The 18,901-nt window shown below is 39.7% G+C and overlaps 1 protein-coding gene across 5 annotated transcripts; it reads left to right on the top strand.

The window, feature by feature from the left end:
* Positions 1–8,492: 8,492 nt before the first annotated feature.
* Positions 8,493–17,801, top strand: LOC106877558 (uncharacterized). Of its 5 annotated transcripts, none has more exons than XM_014926497.3 (2): positions 8,493–8,574; positions 14,771–17,801. In XM_014926497.3, the coding sequence occupies exon 2, from the start codon at positions 14,962–14,964 to the stop codon at positions 17,755–17,757; it is 2,796 nt and encodes a 931-aa protein (XP_014781983.1). In that variant the 5' UTR covers positions 8,493–8,574; positions 14,771–14,961; the 3' UTR covers positions 17,758–17,801. The 5 variants fall into 5 exon arrangements, with proteins under 5 accessions (XP_014781983.1, XP_014781981.1, XP_014781980.1 ...); XM_014926495.3 differs by having other exon boundaries at positions 8,493–8,973; XM_014926494.3 differs by having other exon boundaries at positions 8,493–8,977.
* The last annotated feature ends 1,100 nt before the right edge of the window (positions 17,802–18,901 follow it).

The raw sequence follows: 18,901 nt of genomic DNA, 5'->3' as shown, positions 1-18,901 counted from the left end.
CTCGCGCGCTCACACACACACTTACACATACACAGAGCGGGAGAGGGGGGGAAAAAGGAAGAGAAAAAAAGAGAGAATTATATGTTGCCTAAAATAACCAGCCTGATGAACTTTATATAGCGAGAAGCAGAGTTTCACATCAACGAAACTGAAATATGGAACAAGAGCCAGCAACATTTACGAAGCGACCGGGCCAAGTGTTGCAATTAACAGTTCAAAATTAATGTCTTCCATGTATCCACGCTCGCCCCTCCCACCTCTTTCTTCTCACACACACACACGTCTTTTCCCGCCTCTGGTGCTGCTTCATTATCTTTCGCATACTGAGGTCGGTGTTAACAATGGCGAAGCGAACTACCGTCGCTGTGCTTTTCCTTTGGCGTCATGTTTTAATTGTGTAATTTCATGCGAAAGGGCACCGCCCAAGATCTTTCGCGATGTCTTCTTCGTGCTGGTGGAAGCGTGGGAGGGAGGGAGGGAGTTGTGCTCAGACCAAAGAATTAATCAATTGTAACGCCTTGCGACATGCATAGCCCACATTAATGTACGCACGCACGCACACACACACATACACACACACACGCCCACACATACATGTGCATGTATACATATGTATGTATGTTTGTGTGTGGGTGTGTGTATATAATTTAAATTTATTAGCTGAGAATATTCCGAATTACGACTCCACCATTCAAAGCGACGCCCCATCATGGCTGGAGACCAATAAAGGACAGAAACAAATAGAAAGAAATTAAAGAATAATAAAATAATTATATTATTGTGTGTGGGAAGTTATAAGAAATTAAAACATGGATTAAAAAAATTATTGTATTCACACCTTTGCTCAAGGTGGCGTTCTTGTGAGGCTGTTTAAAGAGTGACAACTGTTTCGGCCGCTGTTTTCTCCGGCAGAAAACAGAATTTTATGGAAGCCCGGTGGTCCTTCGTTTCAGCCATCGCAAAAATCGACGAACAGGAGAGAAGCACTGCAAAACAAAGGCGCACCACCTACCAGTATGACTTCCCCCAACAACGCCGGTCGCAGACTGATGTCCGGGGGTCGCATCTAGCAATGGAAGCCTGAACTACCACGGGTTTGTCCCACAGAGAACGTTTCCGCTTACTTTTGGGTATCCATTCGTATATTGTATGTCTTCTATGTACAAATGGACGTACGCCTGCTAGTGTCTTATGTTTAGAGATCTACGTAGATTACCATTGTCCAGTCTGCTTCCAGTAAAGAGATTAAGCAACTCCTATTCCGAGTAGTGTTACTAGTGATGATATACAGATCAAATTGTGGAAAAACTGTGATAAACCAGAGTTTGTATTATTAGTTTCCTATGAACGTTTCATCATTGCAGCTGTTTGGAAACTCTACATTGAATGTTCCAAGTGCCAAGGGATGCTAAACCAAAACAGATCATCAGGGAACACTTTATTGCATTATGTTAAGGAGAACAAACGAATAAATGAATTATTAAATAATAAATGAATAATTAAATAATAATTGAATCTACTGCCATATGCACCCTTTCACATCACAAACATGCATATGTTTGTATATGCACATCTATACACGTGTGTGCATGATGCATGTATATATGTGTGCGTAAGCGTGTGTGAGTGTGCGCGTGTATACGCCTACACACACACAACTATTCCACAAGTCACACAATAAAAGCATACACAACACAACAGAGCGAATATGTTTTCATCTTATCAAACTGTACATTGACTGGTTATAGCGTATAACTGTTGAGAATGATGCCATTGGTTTCGTGTCGAAGTCGTCCGCTGGCATTCAGACCAGTTGTACGCCACAACCGATTATATATTGGTCGGTGACAGTCCGGCAAGATGGCAGCCTCGTTAACAATAATAATTTTAACAATAAATAATAAATAAAGGGAGAAACCGATCGGCTTCGCTGCTTTTCTGAGTTAACAAAATGCTACAATGACGTCGACGAGCGTAACACCATCCTCTCTTTTCCCACGAGTTCTGACGGTTTGGGATTTGCTAAGAAAACCTCATCTTCGAATGTCCTTACTTTTCACACGCTATTCTGACACATACGTGCGTGCGCGTGTGTGTGTGTGTGTGTGTGTGTGTGTGTGTGTGAACAGCATATATGCATGTTTCAATGTTTGAATGTATGTATGTATTAACACACATACATACACATACATATGTATGTATGTATGTATGTAGAGTGACGTGCATGCATGTGCGAATGCGTATGTGTGTGCATGCACGTGTATGAATGAGTGCGTCTCTCATTTGTCTTCTGCCTCATACATGTAACAGATCTCAACTTCAATTTCAAGCCGGATTCATTATTTTCCAATTACGGTAAATCTTAAACAAGAACCGGGTCGCCCAGACTGAGCGATGACATCGTGGAAAAACAACAAATAAACCTACCAATGGCGCTCAACGACTAACATTCCATATTCATGCAACAACGTCAGCAAAAAAGGTGTCGACTGCAAATCAGTTAAATTTTTAAATAAGATAAACTCAGCAAGAGAAGAGGACTGATGGGGTGTGACGAACAATAAAACAGAGGAATGGACAGACGAAGGTGGGCATGCGTTCATGTCAGGCCCTGTTCAATACAGTTTGTAAGACGAACGACTCCTACCACGTTAAAGACTACTTCATGATAGCTGACCCTTGCCGCCATTCACTCGCTCGAGCAGCTGAGCGATATGTGTCTCCATTCTTACTACATCAGGTGGCACGCATTTTTACCAGCCAGACGACCCAGGAAGACAGCTAAGACAGATGGTATAGACAGACGACAGGAATTTCTGTCGCCACGAATATAGCACAATTGTTCCCAATTCTGGTGGGCAAGACTCAGGTTGCCGTATCACTAACTTGTTGTAAACTCCAAGCAGTATCTCTCTCTTTCTCTCTCTCTCTCTCTCTCTCTCTCTCTCTCTCTCTCTCTCTCTCTCTCTATCTCTCTCTCTCTCTCAATATCTAATTATTGCTGTTGTTAACTGTAAAAGGCCAATGCAATTTGTCTTTCTGTGCGATAATAAAATCTTCTGTTAAATGTTCGCGATTGGTGTTCAGTTACTTCTATTCGCAGCCCAAGAGGCATATTCAGTCAGTGACCACCACAAACCGACCAACAACCTTCAGACCGCGACAATAGATTTTAGGGATTTCCGCTGAAATCTTTCGTGTTGATTCGGGGTCCGGGCGTCAGATGAGAATAGTCGGGTTGTGAAGACCATAGCATCATAAATGCTAATCTTGATGGTAAGTTTCAAGTCCCAGTCTAACTGTTCTTGTTTTTTCAGTGACTCCAAAACAATGGAAAACTTCTCAATCTCCAAACCGATCTCAGAGTCTAGGGACCCATTTTTGAAGACAGGAAGACTGACATACTGAGGACGAATCCACCACATCGAGTCTGGTTCCTTGCAGAAACATATTTGGTTCCACACGCAGTGCAGGTGTAAAAGTCACTACTCACCTTAATTTTCTCCAAGCTTATTGCACATACACACATACATACATACATACATACATACATACATACATATACACATACATACATACAAAAATACTATGTTGTTGATGTTGATATTTCAAGGAAGGAGTCTTGACTCTAGGATAGAAACCGACTCTTTCTCTGTTGGCAAGAAATCTTGAAATAAAACTGAACAATTACATACAGTTATGAAGAAACGCGGATGTTATGTGCACATGCGCACACAGATAAACAAACGTAGGCATGTCCCCATATAAGCGCAAACATGTGAGTATATAAACAAACCACAAACTTACACACACACACACACACACACACACACACACACACATAAACAGATACACACAATTACATGTACACACTTCGACATATGCACACAAACACACATCTATGCAATCACACCCACCCACCCACCCACAAATACACAAACAAACGCCTACACATTTATACACACACACACAAACACATTAAGATATCAACAAACATCTAAATATATATATATATACACACACACACACACACCTTCTCTCTCACATGTTGCCATCTGTAAGAGATTAGAGTCATATGTATTCCCAAACGTAAATTGATCAAGTAGTAGCAGCAGCAGCAGCTGTTGTTATGGTTGTGGTGGTGGTTGTAGTGGTGGTAGTGGCGGCGGCGGTGACTGCGGTGGTGGTGTCAACAGCTGCCGACTGCTGTCATCCGTTAAGTCGAGGTTGTTAAAGAAAGCCAACAGACTGAAGATGGTCCCTTAAGCGCAACCGCGCATCAAAAACGGAGGAGTGTTTGGGTGACGACGACGACGACGACGACCATGGCTGGAATTTGGAAGACAAAACCTAAAGAAGCCCGTTGTGTGTATTGGTCAGAGGTAGATTTTGCGAGTGTGTGTGTGTGTGTGTGTGTGTGCCTGTGTGCGTGTGTGTCTTTCTGTCTGTGCTTGTCTACCACCACCACCACTTGATAACCGGTGTTGGTGTGTTTCGTCCCCGTAATGTAGCGGTTCGGCAAAAGTACTCGATAGAATAAGTATCAGGCTTTAAAAAAATAAGCACTGAGGTCTATTTATTCGACTAAAAATTCTTCAAAGCAGTGACCCAGCATGACCGCAGTCTAATGACTGATACAAGTAAAAAAAAATAAAAGATATATATAAAACAAATCAATTACAAAAAAAAACAACCCAAAAGCAATACATGTTCAAGTGACGTTCACAGCTAATTTTATTAGGTTGATGCTCAAAGAAGGGACAAAGTAAGTCATAGAGTGACAGTATAACGTTTCGGATAAAATTGTTTGTCGAATACAAAAGGAAATTCTAAAAGAAAAGAAAAGGAAGGAAAGAGCCAGGGAAAAAAAGACACAGATTGGTTATTTCATATGTTCGATTTCTAACCGGAAATGTAAGATGTAACTGTGGTTTTTAATGACAAGAGAGTGTGCGTGTGAATATGTGCACGGGTGAATGCGCGAGGATGTATGAAAGCAGATGTATATATTGTGTGCATATGTATTTGCATGTGTTATTTGTATGTGTGTCCGTCTGTGTCCATGTGTGTATAGGAGGTACGAGTAGTGTTTGTGTGAGTGTAAGAGAGAGTGCTTATATACATAATTAAATACAGAGATATATAAGTGATGGATTCTCTCGTCGTGAACGACAAATGAGGATTGTTCCATGTTTGGGACATTGACTTTCTCTGGGGTGATGGCCTCCCTGCGGCGCTTGCCTCCCTGTGTGATGCTCGTCGTTTATCATAAGTATTCGTTCACGAATGCCTGCAGCCGTTTTACCTGTTTGCGATATGTCAGCCATGCCTCTACCCTTATAACCGAGCGGGTCACACTTGTACCCGCGATACTTCGTCCATCACTTGGATTGAAAAATATTATTTCTTCCACGCTTGTTCTTTTAACCTTCCAAACACCCGGTTGGCTTTGCTCACCCTGCGATCAAATCCGTCTGACGAGGTCACCATCATAACTAATTATTCAACCCAGATTGGTAAAGTGATTAGCTTCTTCAAACCCCTTCTTTTTGATATTGGTAGATGAGCGTAAGTTGCGATGTCTGGTTAGAGTTTGTGTTAGTTCTCCAGGATGTCGATTTTTCCACGCGAAACTTTTACCGTGCTGTATAGAGGAAAGAAACCATCAAGTTGTACTTGTCCCCGGCGCGATGAGGTCCAAACCCTCTTCTGCTTTCGCACCCAAGCACTCATAAAAAGTTCCTTCCTGAAAGAGTTTTATGATCAATTCGCGTGTCAGAGTGACTAAGAAAGAATTCGTATCCTGTTCGTAACCAACTTTTAAGGCGGTTCTCGTAGTTTATTGCTTTTATGTTCCACTCGGTCAAAGCTCATCTCACAGTCCGTCCACTCTTTATCTTTTTACTGTAGTTTCTTCACATGTCCACCTATTTCTTATATAGATTCCTCGCACGGAGGAACAGCTGAATTCTTTTGCTATCATCGGAGCTTCAAACAGTTCTACTCTGGAAACAAAAGCTTCTGGAAATTGCTGCTGCTGCTGCTGCTGTTGTCCACTTTCTCCCTTGAATGACTGTTACTGACGATTGAACGTTCGAGCTTTCGGGAAAATAAGTACTTTTCAGTATTTGTTCCGGCTCTTTTTATGTTCTGAGTTCAGCCCCCATCGATGCCAACTTTCCTTTCATTTTCTCGAGGACGATAAAAGAAAGAACCAGTCAAGTACTGGAGTCGCTGGCATTGACATCAGCCCCACCCCCATTCCCCTAAAATTACCTTTTTTTGCCTAAATTTACTTTTGTGGGTGGACAGATTTAGTAGAAATGGAGGAAGGGAGATAACTTTTATATCTTGCACTATGTATTTATTTCCCTTTATATTCTTTTTTCTTGTTCCACTCCAAAATAAAACAAGAAACTGTCACAGAATGGAATCGATCCAATCCATTATAGACCTTCTCTACCAATTTATCCCCTTGTAATTATTTTGATATAAATTAAAGGCATTTCTTTCAGTTAATAACCACTAATTGAAAGAGAAAAGTGTGTATGTGTGTGTGTGGGGGTGCATGCGGATATAAGCTCTTCTACAGACTCGGCTATCAGTCCACAAAGTAAGCCATGGCAAAGTAGTGTAATCATCATCATCATTTAATGTCCGCTTTCTACGCTGGAAGAATGGGTCCTGAAAATCCGAGCAATAAATTTGTTCTGTGAGGAATATATAAAAACATAGTCAGGAGGTATGAGAGTGAAATATAGATTTATTTAACCAAGTGACGTGATTGAATAAATCCATATTCATCTCTCATACCTCCTGCACACATACAGAGTCTGAATTATATTTCGATGACTATAAATGGCTATTTAAATATAGATTTACAACTAGTTATTTCATTTCAAAATACAATTATGGCGGTCTGCATTCCAAGTCTAGGTCCCACTAAACCCAAATTTGTCTTTCGTTCCTTCCAGAGTCGAATGAATATGATTCAACAGATTTAATATTTGCATAAAGCATTGTCAAAATGGAAATAGTCAAATGTTGAGGTGGTTTGGCCACATGGAGAGGATGGTGGAGGAGCGGATGGTGAGGAGGGTGATGAAGGCAGAAGTGGTAGGCAGCAGAACCAGAAGCAGACCTTGGTTTGTGTGGATGGATGGATGGATGGAGTGAGGAAAGCTTTGGTGGTCAGAGGTGTTGGAGTGAGAGAGGCAAGAGAGTTTATAAACGATGGGAAAGCTTGGAGTGTGTTTGTGGGTGGATGAGTGAATTCGATGTTGCTCAGTGGAGTACGGAACCTGAATGATGCCACGGGGGGGGGGGGGAACAAACATATGCTGTCGGGGTCCTCTGCTGAATTTGGGGGTTGCGTTCTATGCCTTGACCCTTTTTTTAGTTGGGAAAGGAATGGAATGCCTGGTGTGTGTCTTGCTGTGGCTACCTCCTCCGACACAAAATGGGGAATAGGCCTGGGTACATATAAGAAAAAAATAAAAACATATTTAAAGATCTTCCCAAGGAATATAGACTCATAAAGCCGGCTTTCCAGTTTCCATGATGCGTCTATTCCACCCCTGAACGGGTCGCCGGTCTTTCGCAGAGTGGCTCACTTTGGCCAGCTGAGTGAACTGGAGCAATGCGACATGAAGTGTTTTGCTCAAGAACACAACGCATCGCCTGATCCGGGAATGGAAACCACAATCTTACAACCACGAGTCCAACATCGTAACCACTAACCCACAGCATATTAAATACAAATGGAATTTTAAGAATAACATACAAGAAATGTAAGACAGAGTGAAAGTATGTTGTAGTTTAATCGAAGACGAAACTTGACCTATGATCAAAGATGTTCTAGCCATGACTATCACGACTTTTAAAGATTTTACAGGAATCCATTATTTAATGTTTTGTTCTTCTATAAAACAGACGGATATGATTCGAGAGAGATTTGCTTTTTATTTCTAGTAAATCGAGACAACGTAGTCTCCCTACTTCTTAGCTGAATCGTGCGAGTTGATTGTTGTGTATATACGACCCTATTGTATCTGAGTGAGTAGAAAAATTACAGGGGAAGGGAGTAAGAAATAAATAGAAAAAAGGGAACAGAAGAAAAGAATGGCTTAGCGCGAGTGTGTGTGTAAGAAGGTTCGTTGAATGTTTATTGAACCAAGAGAAACATGAAATGGATGAAGACGTTTTGATGCCTTATATATATATTTATCTACACTTTACACATTGAGTTAACGATTAATATCGAGTGTATATACAACACAACAGTTATAACAGTTGTAAGAACGTTGGTTAAAGCTAGAAATGCAGCAACATTTGTAGTGGTAATAAATAAAGTTCGGGCAAAATGATTGAGGAAACGACGGCAGAATTGAAGTCAACTGCCATGATGTGTTTTGGGAGAAGATTTAACGAGAAATGCCGGAAAATGACGGGGAAAAAAATCGTAAATTCAGTCGTAAACAAGGGAGGTAATCGATTAAATTTTTTGAAAAAACAGAAAAAAGGGAAAAAGTGGAACCGTGAATTGATGAAGAGACAAAAAGGATATTTATTGAGGTGATCCCTTTTATTTATTTAGTGTGGCAGTCTTTTATTGTTTTTGAGGGTTGAGAAAAAAACAAAACGTAAGGAATCAAAACAAGAGCAGTCGATCGGAATGAAAGATTTAAAAGAGTCCACAGAATGAAAGATACAACAAGAAATGGAACATGTTTAAGAAAACGGAGCCGCTTTATCAGCTTTCTCTCCTCATTGATGTTGGCGATTATATAATTGATACAAGAGAACCATGTGTGGTTTGTTAAAATGATGCAGTGGAGTCTGGATTAATCGAGGATTTAATAAGATGATGATGATGGGTGCAACAATAACAGAAAGAAACAGCGAACGAATGTTGTTGTTTGATGTGATTTGTGTTGTTGGCGGACGGTGTTGTAATTGTACTGCTATAGCCACGTGAGTAAGTATTTCGCTGCCTTCTCATAAATAACTGTTCTTCTTCTCATCTGGCGGTTACTTGCTTGTTGGTGGGAGTGGAGATGATACATATAGCAGGGAAGAGAGAGAAATGGTGTAGAAGAATAGAATTAACATTGATGGAAACAGAGAGAGAGAGAAAGAATGTGACAAAACGTAAAAAGAAAGACTGGAGCCGAGGAGGTTAGATAGGGAATGACGGACTTGAGTGAAGGGAGTTTAAAATAAAATAGACATAGACATCTAAATAATAAAGAAGGAAAGTGAGAAATGTTTAAAAAGGTAAGAAAGATCCACGGAGAGAGAGAGAGAGTATGTGTGAGAGACCGTTGAGAGGAAGAGAGAGAAAGGGCGGGAAAGAGAGATTTGTGTGAATCAGAGACAAAGAGAAAGAAACAGAGGAAGAAGGATTCAAACAAAGAGAGGAAGTGAGAGACTTGATTAGACAAAAGGAGAGAAAGAGAGAAATAAAAAGGATTTCATGCAGGATCGAGAGGTAAATGGAGGAAAGAAATAAACTTCCTTCTAGTTTTTATTTCTTTCTCTTTTTCTTTCGCCTTGTTTCAAGTACGCCATCGATTAACTCTGTGTGAATACATATATAGATAGATAGATAGATAGATAGATATGTGTGTGTAGGTATAGTTCATTGCATCTCTTCTTCCTTCCTCCTCTCCTTATTTTGCCAAAAGTCGTCATATTTGTTACCACACTCCATTTCTTAATCCGATCTTCAATTCTGCCTTTCTCTCTCTTTGTCACTCATTTGACAATATATCCATACACACACACACACACACAGAGTCCTTTCTGCAAAGACAGACTCACACATATGCAGGTACGTGATTGGGGTACACAAAGTGTATATTTAAGGTCATTGTTTTATCTGCACAAACTTCAGACTTTTGTGTGTTTCGATGATACTTTTGTTCTTCGTTTAAGATGGGACAGACAAGCAGAGAGGCCAATCTGCAGTCGTTCGACCGGCTAGAAACAGCAGGCAAATCTTCCTCAACTCATAAACTGCTGTCTTAAAAAAAAAAGAATACATTGAGAAAATTTAGGGTGTCCATGCTTAGAACCTCTTTGATGATGAATCTGTCTCTTCGATCAGGGGCTTACTCCTTTCCCCTAAACGACTGCAACAAAAACAAAAACATGGTTCACGAGGTGTAAATTCATATAATCATTATTTTGTTATAATTCAAACGGAGAGAATATCTGGCGCCATCCGCTGAAGAAACGAGGCGAAAGATCTTTTATGTATTTATTATTATTGTTAACAGTAATTTGTATATTGTTATTGTTAGTTTCTGTGGTTTGACGGACGTACTTCACGAAGTACTTGGAAAGAATTTTGAAAAACAAACACAGACGTAAATAATTCATAAAAACTACAATTTACGCACAACATTCTCCAGTTAATGATGTGATTAAATTACAAATAACACGTGCTTTTTTCTTGTATCTCGTGTGTAAGAGACTTTATATAATGTGCGAATGTGTGTGTACGTACACACATACATACATATAACCACAGGTCAGTTCTGATGAAGCAGAAATTGATTAAAAAGCATTCCAGCCGTGATCACCTCGTATTTTGGGGGTTCAGACATCATATATTTGGGGCTATTTTACTCAATATGTTCCTTTTTTTTTTAAGACGTTAGGGTGTGATTTGAGGTAGACAATTGTTATTTCTAGTAGGTCGAAGGAAACTAGAAGCCTCCCTTGGCTTGCGTAACATAATATATTCTCTCTCCCTTTCTCTCTCTGTCTGTCTGTCTGTCTCTCTCTCTCTCTCTCTCTCTCTATATATATATATATATATATATATATATAATACTAACGAGCGCAAGGATTTCTATGTGTAACTTTCGTGTGAACATATACTCACACGCACATACATTCGTGTTTGTGTTTATGTGTATGTATATTCTGAGGTACCTCAGTGCACCTGTGTATATGTGTGCAACACCCAAACAATATTGCGGATAGATATAACAGGGGTTAGTTGGGAAGTTGTTGAAGTGAAGGGATACAAAATTTCCTGTCGCCTGTCATACCTGTTCATTAAGGTGCTCTTAGAACCAGAAAATTTTGGCAGGCCACTGATATTATATAATGTAATGCTCAGTATTAAAAAAAAAAGGCTGGATGGTCACCTCTGGAATAGCTATAGTTATAGGTTAAATCTGTCATTATGGCTGACTTTAGGGATAAACATTGAATTTTCTTTAAAAAATGTCAAAACTAGGGTTTCTTAGTTTCTTACATTCGTTTCACAGTCTTTTAAAATGTTCCAAAGTTTCCCTTCATTTTCTGTTGGCAGATCGACAAGATTTGGAGACCAAGTGAAAGGAAATTCTACATTCCTTCACTCTTTTAGTCTTTTATTGGTTTCAGTCATTCGGATATTGATCATGGTAGGACACTGAATTCAAGGGTTTTTGTCAAAAACATGAGTCGCAGATTTTAATAGTTTGTTTATCAAATGGTTATGTCACCTTTTGGCACAAAGAGATTGAAAACTGCATTGTTTGATACGAATGTACACAAAACATGGTTCTGGGTTCAGCCCCACTGTGTAGCACCTTGGGAAGGTGTTTTCTACTATAATCTCATGGCGTCCAGAGGCTTGTGAGTAGATTTGGTAGATGGAAACTGAAAGAAGCCCATCGTATATATATATATATATATATATATATGTGTGTGTGTGTGTGAGTGTCTCTTTGTGTCTGAGTTTGTTCCCCACCACCACTTGACAACCAGTGTTGGTTTGTTTATGTCCCCATAACTTAGCGGTTTGGCAAAAGAGACTGATACAATAAATACCAGGATTAAGAAGAAAAAAAAAGTACTGGAGTTGACTCATTCAACTAAAATTCTTCAAGGTGGTACCCCAGCATGGCCACGGTCCTAATGACTGAAAGCCTCAGTAAACAATAATATATATATATATATATATATATATATATATATATATACACATACATTATTCACGATGGAAACAAACTTCTCAAGCACATAACCACAAATTAAACCCTTTTATTGGCATCTACCTAGGCTTGAGTCAATGAGAGGCTTCTTACCTGCAGAAACAGGCAAAGATGGACTGAATCCACTAAACAACATCTTTGATTCTTCAGATTTTATTAGCTTTGGTCAACAGTTGATGTTGTGACTCGTTTGGCATTTACACATGATATTAACTGCTTGAATGAAGGAAAAGCTACAAAGAATGTGTCTGGAATCTAATTAAATCCCATTGATTCCTTCTCTGTTTCTTTAATGCCACTGAACTCATGCCCAATGCCTTCAGGCTCATTCTGTGAATATGTTTTTTTCCTTAAATATCAAGTGTTTTATGAACAAAAGTATTGCTGGTTAAAGTTTCCAGCTGGACCGGTCATTGATTCTGTCTACTTCCAAGGGTGAGGCACATAAACAACTGGCCTTTGTCTCTCACTCACTTCACACATTCCAATAAACTCTATTTTGATTATTCAATGCTTTATCTGAATTTTATTTCCAATGTCTCTGTAGTCATCTTTACAAACATGCACTATTGTACATGTTGGATAGAATTATTATCTGCCAGCTGAGGAGCCTAGAGCATTAAGCCAGTCGTGGGCAACCTGTGGCACATGGGGATTTCTAAATGGCACATCTAATGATAAATTACTTTGAATTTTTTTTTCTTTTTTCTTTTTACTAGTGCTGCCTGTCTAATGTTGAGCCATGTCTCATGCTCCCTGCTTCTTGAAAAAGGTTGCCCTTGCCTCTATTAGAGCATCGGACAAAATACCTGGTGGTGTTTCTTGTGGATCTTTACATTCTGAGTTCAAATCACACCAAGGTCAACTTTGCATTTTTCCAGCTTCAATGAAACAAAATCCCAGTCAAGTATTGGATGTCAATGCAATCGACGATCCCCCCCCCCCAACCACCACCAATTACCGAATTTGTGCTTAAATTAGGAACAATTACATAGGTAAATACATCTGCATCTAATGACCACCTCATTGATTGTGGTGATGTTGCTCACCAACACACTCCAACTGCTGGCCCACACACATACTGTTACCCTAATAATGGCTTCCACCCATCAAAGCTGCTTGTTTTCCTGGCACCATCCACTCAATCTCTTCTGATTCTCTTCTTTATGCCCCCCCACCTCTTCATCCCATGACCATGCCATTATTCACTCCTTTCCTTTCCAACAAACAAACTCTCCAGAATGTTCCTTCTGCTATTTTTCTGGGAAAGTTTCCTCTCTCTCCCTCTCTCTTTTTTTTTTTTTGCCTGGACTGAAGGGAAAGGCTTGTCTTTTTAGCCTGATGTAAAGGGTCAGCTCTCATCTGTCTAACTTTGGCCATCTTCAGTTTTTGTGTTTTTCAAGTAAAGTGTATCTTGGATTACATTACCCATTGTGTGATCCCTTTTCTTTTCTAAGACGTTAGGACAACTGAATTTTCCCAAAACAAGCAACTTCTGTGCCAGGGTTCGTTCTGAATAGAAATTCTCTTTTTGTCACATTTGGAGTTTTCAGGAGACATTTGAATCTGTTTGACAGGGGAAGTAACTGTGTCAGCCATCCAGTTCAGTATTTTCTTGTCAACCAGAAAAATATTTTATCATCTTCATCGTTGACTTTCCCTTCCAGGATTTTGTGGATGGAAACTGAGAGAAGTGTGTGTGTGTATTTTTGTGTCAATGTTGGTGTGTTTACATCCCTGTAACTTAACGGTTCGGCAAAGGAAGTCGATTTGGTTATTCCTTTACTACGTTAACTATTTACATCATCTTCATTTAACGTCCATGATCCTTGCTGGCACAGATTGGATGGTTTGACAGGATCCAATGGGTCCAAGAACTGCATTCTGCTCCAGTTTCTGCTTTGGAATGGATGTCTTTCATAAGATCGACCACTTTACAGAGTGGACTGGGTGGGGTTTCTTTTTCATACCACCCTCACTTGTACAACCTCCAAGCAACTCGAAGGTGCAACTTCATGCTAGGAGATGAGGGGTTAAATATGGGTAAATGTATGAGAAAAGGGGTCAGACTAGAACAGGGTTGTTGCTGTGGAGGAGTTACATGACTATTCACATTTTAAAAGAGAGGGTGGGGCCAGAAAGCAATAGATATGGTGGGAGTGAAGTGCCAGGGTGGACCTTCAAGATTGAAGGTGGGTAGAAATAAGTGGGGCAGAGAGACCAGGAGTGTGGGTAGGTGGAAGTTGTAAGAGATGAAAGGAGGTACATAATTGCATATTTAAATTAAGATTTATTAATTAATTTCAGTTGTCTTCCTTTGGTTGATTGAAACATTGTTCAACAATGTTTACTTTTACTTATTACAGATACAGTCTTCATTAATTAATTAATCAAAATTATCTCATTTGCCACATGAGACACATCAGCATTTATTTCATGCTCCAGTCAGCAGTGAGTTTGGTGCTTCTTTAGCTGTTATTTCTGCTTTTGTTCTTAACCTCACCCATCGTTTTGCCTGGAAGAGGCTCACTGCCTTTCTCATACCACAGTACAGTGTGCAAATCCCTGTATAATCATTGGACCTTCTAGAAATAACAGCCAAATCTTACTCAAATCACATCCCATCGTCTTAGATAATGGCACGTTGAATACTGTGTCCTGAGTTTGCTGTGCATAGGGAAAAGGCTGACTGACCTGTTTTTCATAAAATACTATATTTTCTTACTATTTTTCTTGAAATTTAATTCAATGTTGACTTTATTTATTTTTCTTTTCAGAGTTTTCCTATCCACCCAGGAACCCAAAACTTTGTCAGTTTCTTCCATCTGTCGTGTTTGTTAAATACCAAGCAGCTGAGCCGACTTTCTTTTCCTGTGGCTTGTAACGACTCGTAATTCTCAGACAAAAACGACTGAAACCAACTCCCTTCATTGATTCTGTCTTCTTATAAATAAAACAGGCAAAAATCATGAACGAGCAATCAGAAAACTGCCAAGTTTGCTGTAATGCTTCCTACAAACAAACGAAAAAATTATCTCCAGACATCAACCCTTACAAATGTGGGATCTGCTTGAAAGGTTTCCCCAAATTGTCTTTGTTGGCCAAACATGTCAAACTGGACAATTGTCGAGACAACGTGATTGACTGCAACCTTTGCAATGAGTCTTTTGATCATCCCAGCTTGCCGTTGAGTCATCCTCCTGCACAGCCGAGTCCTTGTCTCATGGAATGCACAAGGCCAAACAAGCCAAATAATTGCTGCAATGTTATTTTAAACAACCGAAACCCAAAGCAAAGCCCTTGTTGCAAAAAATCACCTTTGACAAAAAAACAGAACCAGCTTGTATCCGGAAATAATAATAATAATAATAATAATAATATGGTGAATGAATGTTTTAAAACATCCACCATCTCAAGAAGGAACATGAATGGAAATGTCTCTCGCACCAAACCTTTTAAATGTAAAATATGCTTCAAGAGTTTTCCCAAAGCATCCATCCTTGCCAACCACACCAAATCTCACACAAAAGACAAATCTTTTAAGTGTGATATTTACAATAAAAATATTGAATCCACTAATTTCACCAGATATGAGAATAATCATTCGAGTGGTAAGGTTTTCAGTTGTAACATTTGTCACAAAGCTTTCTCTCAGTCCAGCAACCTCACAACACACAAACGCGTCCATTCTGGGGAAAGACCCTTCCAGTGTTACATTTGTAACAAAGCTTTCACAGAGTCTGGCAATCTTCGTCGTCACATGAGAATTCATTCTGGTGAGAGACCTTTTAAATGCGATATCTGTGAGAAACCATTCTCTCAGTTGTCCCACGTAGCAAAACACAGAAGCACACATTTTAAAATGAAGCATTTTAAAACTAAAACACACAATGGTAAGAACCGCATGAAAGCTAACAACGGTGCCAATAAACCGAATCCACGCCCTGGGCGCCGCCGGCAAGTTTCATCAAATGTTATCAAAATCTACTCTCCTTCCGGAAAAATCTGCTACAAGTGTGCAATCTGTGAAAAAGTGTTCAAAGAATCGGGGAACTTGACTCGCCATTTCAGGACTCACACCGGGGAGAGACCCTTCCATTGCAGTATTTGCTATAAATCATTCTCGCAAGCATCACATGTCCATAAACACATGAAAACTCACAGTGTTGACAAACCATTTTCTTGTGAACTTTGTCCGAAAAGTTTCTCAAATTTTGACAGCTTATATGAACATGTGAAGATTCATTCTGGTTTGGATGTTGAAGAACAAGCCAAGATTGATATCCTTAGTCCTGCTAATATTGAAGAAACTGCTGTAGCAACCGTTATGGCTTTGGAGGAATCAAAAGACTCACTTGAAGCAATCAAACCTATTCTATTACAACCAGAATATGATGTAGCATCTCTCCAGCCCAACCCAACCAGTGGCATCATTGAAGATTCTGCAAACCAGATCCTAATACAAGAACCTCTTACTCAGCAGTATCTTAACAGTAATTTGCCTCCAGAGTTGGGATTGCTGCCTGACATTCCAAGCGTACCGAAATCCTCGTCTGTTTTTGAATGTCACATCTGTCAAAAGACTTTCTCTCAGTATTGCTTCCTTACTCGACACAGTAAGATCCATTTGAAACTGAAACCCTACAAATGTAAAACGTGTGGCAAGGCTTTCACGGAGTCTGGAAATCTCTCTCGCCACATGAGAATACATTCTGGAGAGCGTCCGTACAAATGCAGTGTCTGCAGCAAAGCTTTCTCTCAAGCAACTCATTTACAGAAACACATGAACACACACACAACAGACAAGTCCCATTGTTGTCATTTTTGTCAGGCAACTTTTAGACTTTCGGCTGATTTGACAAAACATTTGAAAATTCACTGCCAAGAGAAACAGTACCAGTGCCATATCTGCAATAAGGTTTTTACAGAGTCTGGCTCTCTGTCAAGACACATGCGTATTCACTCTGGTTCGCGTCCTTATCAGTGTGAAGTGTGTGACAAATCATTTTTCCAGTCTTGCGTCCTCAATAAACACAAACGGATCCATTCGGAAGACAAGCCATTCAAATGTGAAATTTGCAGGAAGGCTTTTACCGAGTCGGGTAACTTGACCCGTCACTACCGTACACACACGGGTGAGAAACCCTATCGCTGTAATATTTGCAACAAACCTTTTTCTCAAGCATCACACGTCAACAAACACATGCGCACACATCCTGAGTCGCAATACTTTCAACAAGATTTCACCTGTAGTACTTTGTTGGAAGAGAGTGACCCTTATTCTAACATGTCCTTAATAGAGGAAATGATGGCCTCGACAGACACCGGCGCCAATCATGAAGGACCTGTTACTCCGGAGAACTTGGCTGCTCAGTACACAGACTTATCTCGTCATGTGCGTTTTTATGCAGACAGCAAGATGTGCAAGTGCACCAACTGCAACACTTCTTTCACCATTTCCCAATACACCGAACATATCAACACTTGTCTTGCAAGTGCACCAAATATTGTAAAAACTGATTCTAACACAAATGAGCTGAAGCCAGAAAACTGTGATGGTGGGGGCAGTGTCACTGGTGATGCTGTGCTCAACATAAAGACAGCTTTAAATGTTTTGAAAAACCAACAAGAAAACACAACCAAAGAAAACATTCTGCCAGAAGACTCGAATTGTATTCCTGACATAACAACAAACAATGGTTGTAATGATGAGGCAGGCAGCACACAGCCTCCTCCCGTCACTGTGAAAACTGAATCTATGTGAAACAAAGTGTACAGAATTGATAAATATTTTAAAATATATGTAAACTAGGGTTGTTGTTGTCATTTTTGTGTCTCTTTTCCCTCCCTTATTCAATGGTTTTGTGTCTCTCTGTGTCTACATCAGCTGGTACAGATGGAAGATATGTGACACATTACCAACATTTGGGCGTCTGTAAGAAACAGGTAATTATGCCTTGTGTTCTGTGTCTGCACAGAGAGGATGTGTAAGGTGTAGTGGCAGTTATAGGAAAGCATGTTTCTTCAGCTGTCAGTAATTCCATGGTTTCATTCTCTGTGTGTGAGAGAGAGAGATGTGAACATGGTACACACATAATACAATTGTGGGCAACATGTGGCCTGCAGTACTTTCTGAATGGCTCATGTAATTAAAAATTACCTTGAATTTTATTTTACAAGTTAGACCCATTTGATGATGAGCCAAGTCTCATACAGCCTGCTTCTTGAATACAGTTGCCTGTCCCCGATATCAGATACACCAGGAAACTTGTGTATCTTCTCTTACTTTTTATTCCATGTTTTCACTCTGTGAATGAACATGGAGGAGATATGAGGCAGACCAGCATTTCAACATCTCTAATAAAAACATGGACCTTCCTAACTACCATATTTTGTAGTATAGAAGCCACACATTTTTTTGTAGAAAAAATACCTTGAAAATTACTCTACATTTTCCATTATGTTAGTTGAGAAGTTGTAGTTTTCTTAGGGTTAACTGAAATCAATCTCTTACAAAAACTGTTATTTCATTATTTAGTCATTTCTACCCTATAAATCACTTGATTTAACTAATATCATTGATCTAATTACATCTCTTTTTATAAAATCTCTGCTGCAGCTACACAGTCCAGGCTACTTTGCTGTTTCTTTACTAATTGTTCATTCGCTAATAGGCCTTCATTAGTATCACCAACCATTTCCAGTTCTGCAAATTATCTCCTTTGTCTATGGCAGGTGTATCAAGGAGACAAATATAGTGTCACATTTAAACTTGAAGCAGGTGGGCAGCAATGATGGGTGTTGGTACAATCACCTTGGCATGTCATGGATAATCACAAGAGAATTAAAGCAAAGAGCATAATGTTGTGTATTCTGGTAATAATACCAGGTAAGTGGCCATTGTTTGG

The sequence above is a fragment of the Octopus bimaculoides genome, chromosome 20, assembly GCF_046866305.1.
Source record: "Octopus bimaculoides isolate indiv1 chromosome 20, ASM4686630v1, whole genome shotgun sequence".
Taxonomy (NCBI): domain Eukaryota; kingdom Metazoa; phylum Mollusca; class Cephalopoda; order Octopoda; family Octopodidae; genus Octopus; species Octopus bimaculoides.
Note: the sequence above shows the minus strand (reverse complement) of the source record. Positions and strands in the feature narration are given on the sequence as shown.

Excerpts from the sequence above, each read along its gene's own strand:
- LOC106877558 (XM_014926497.3), top strand. The coding sequence starts at position 14,962 with ATGAACGAGCAATCAGAAAACTGCCAAGTTTGCTGTAATGCTTCCTAC.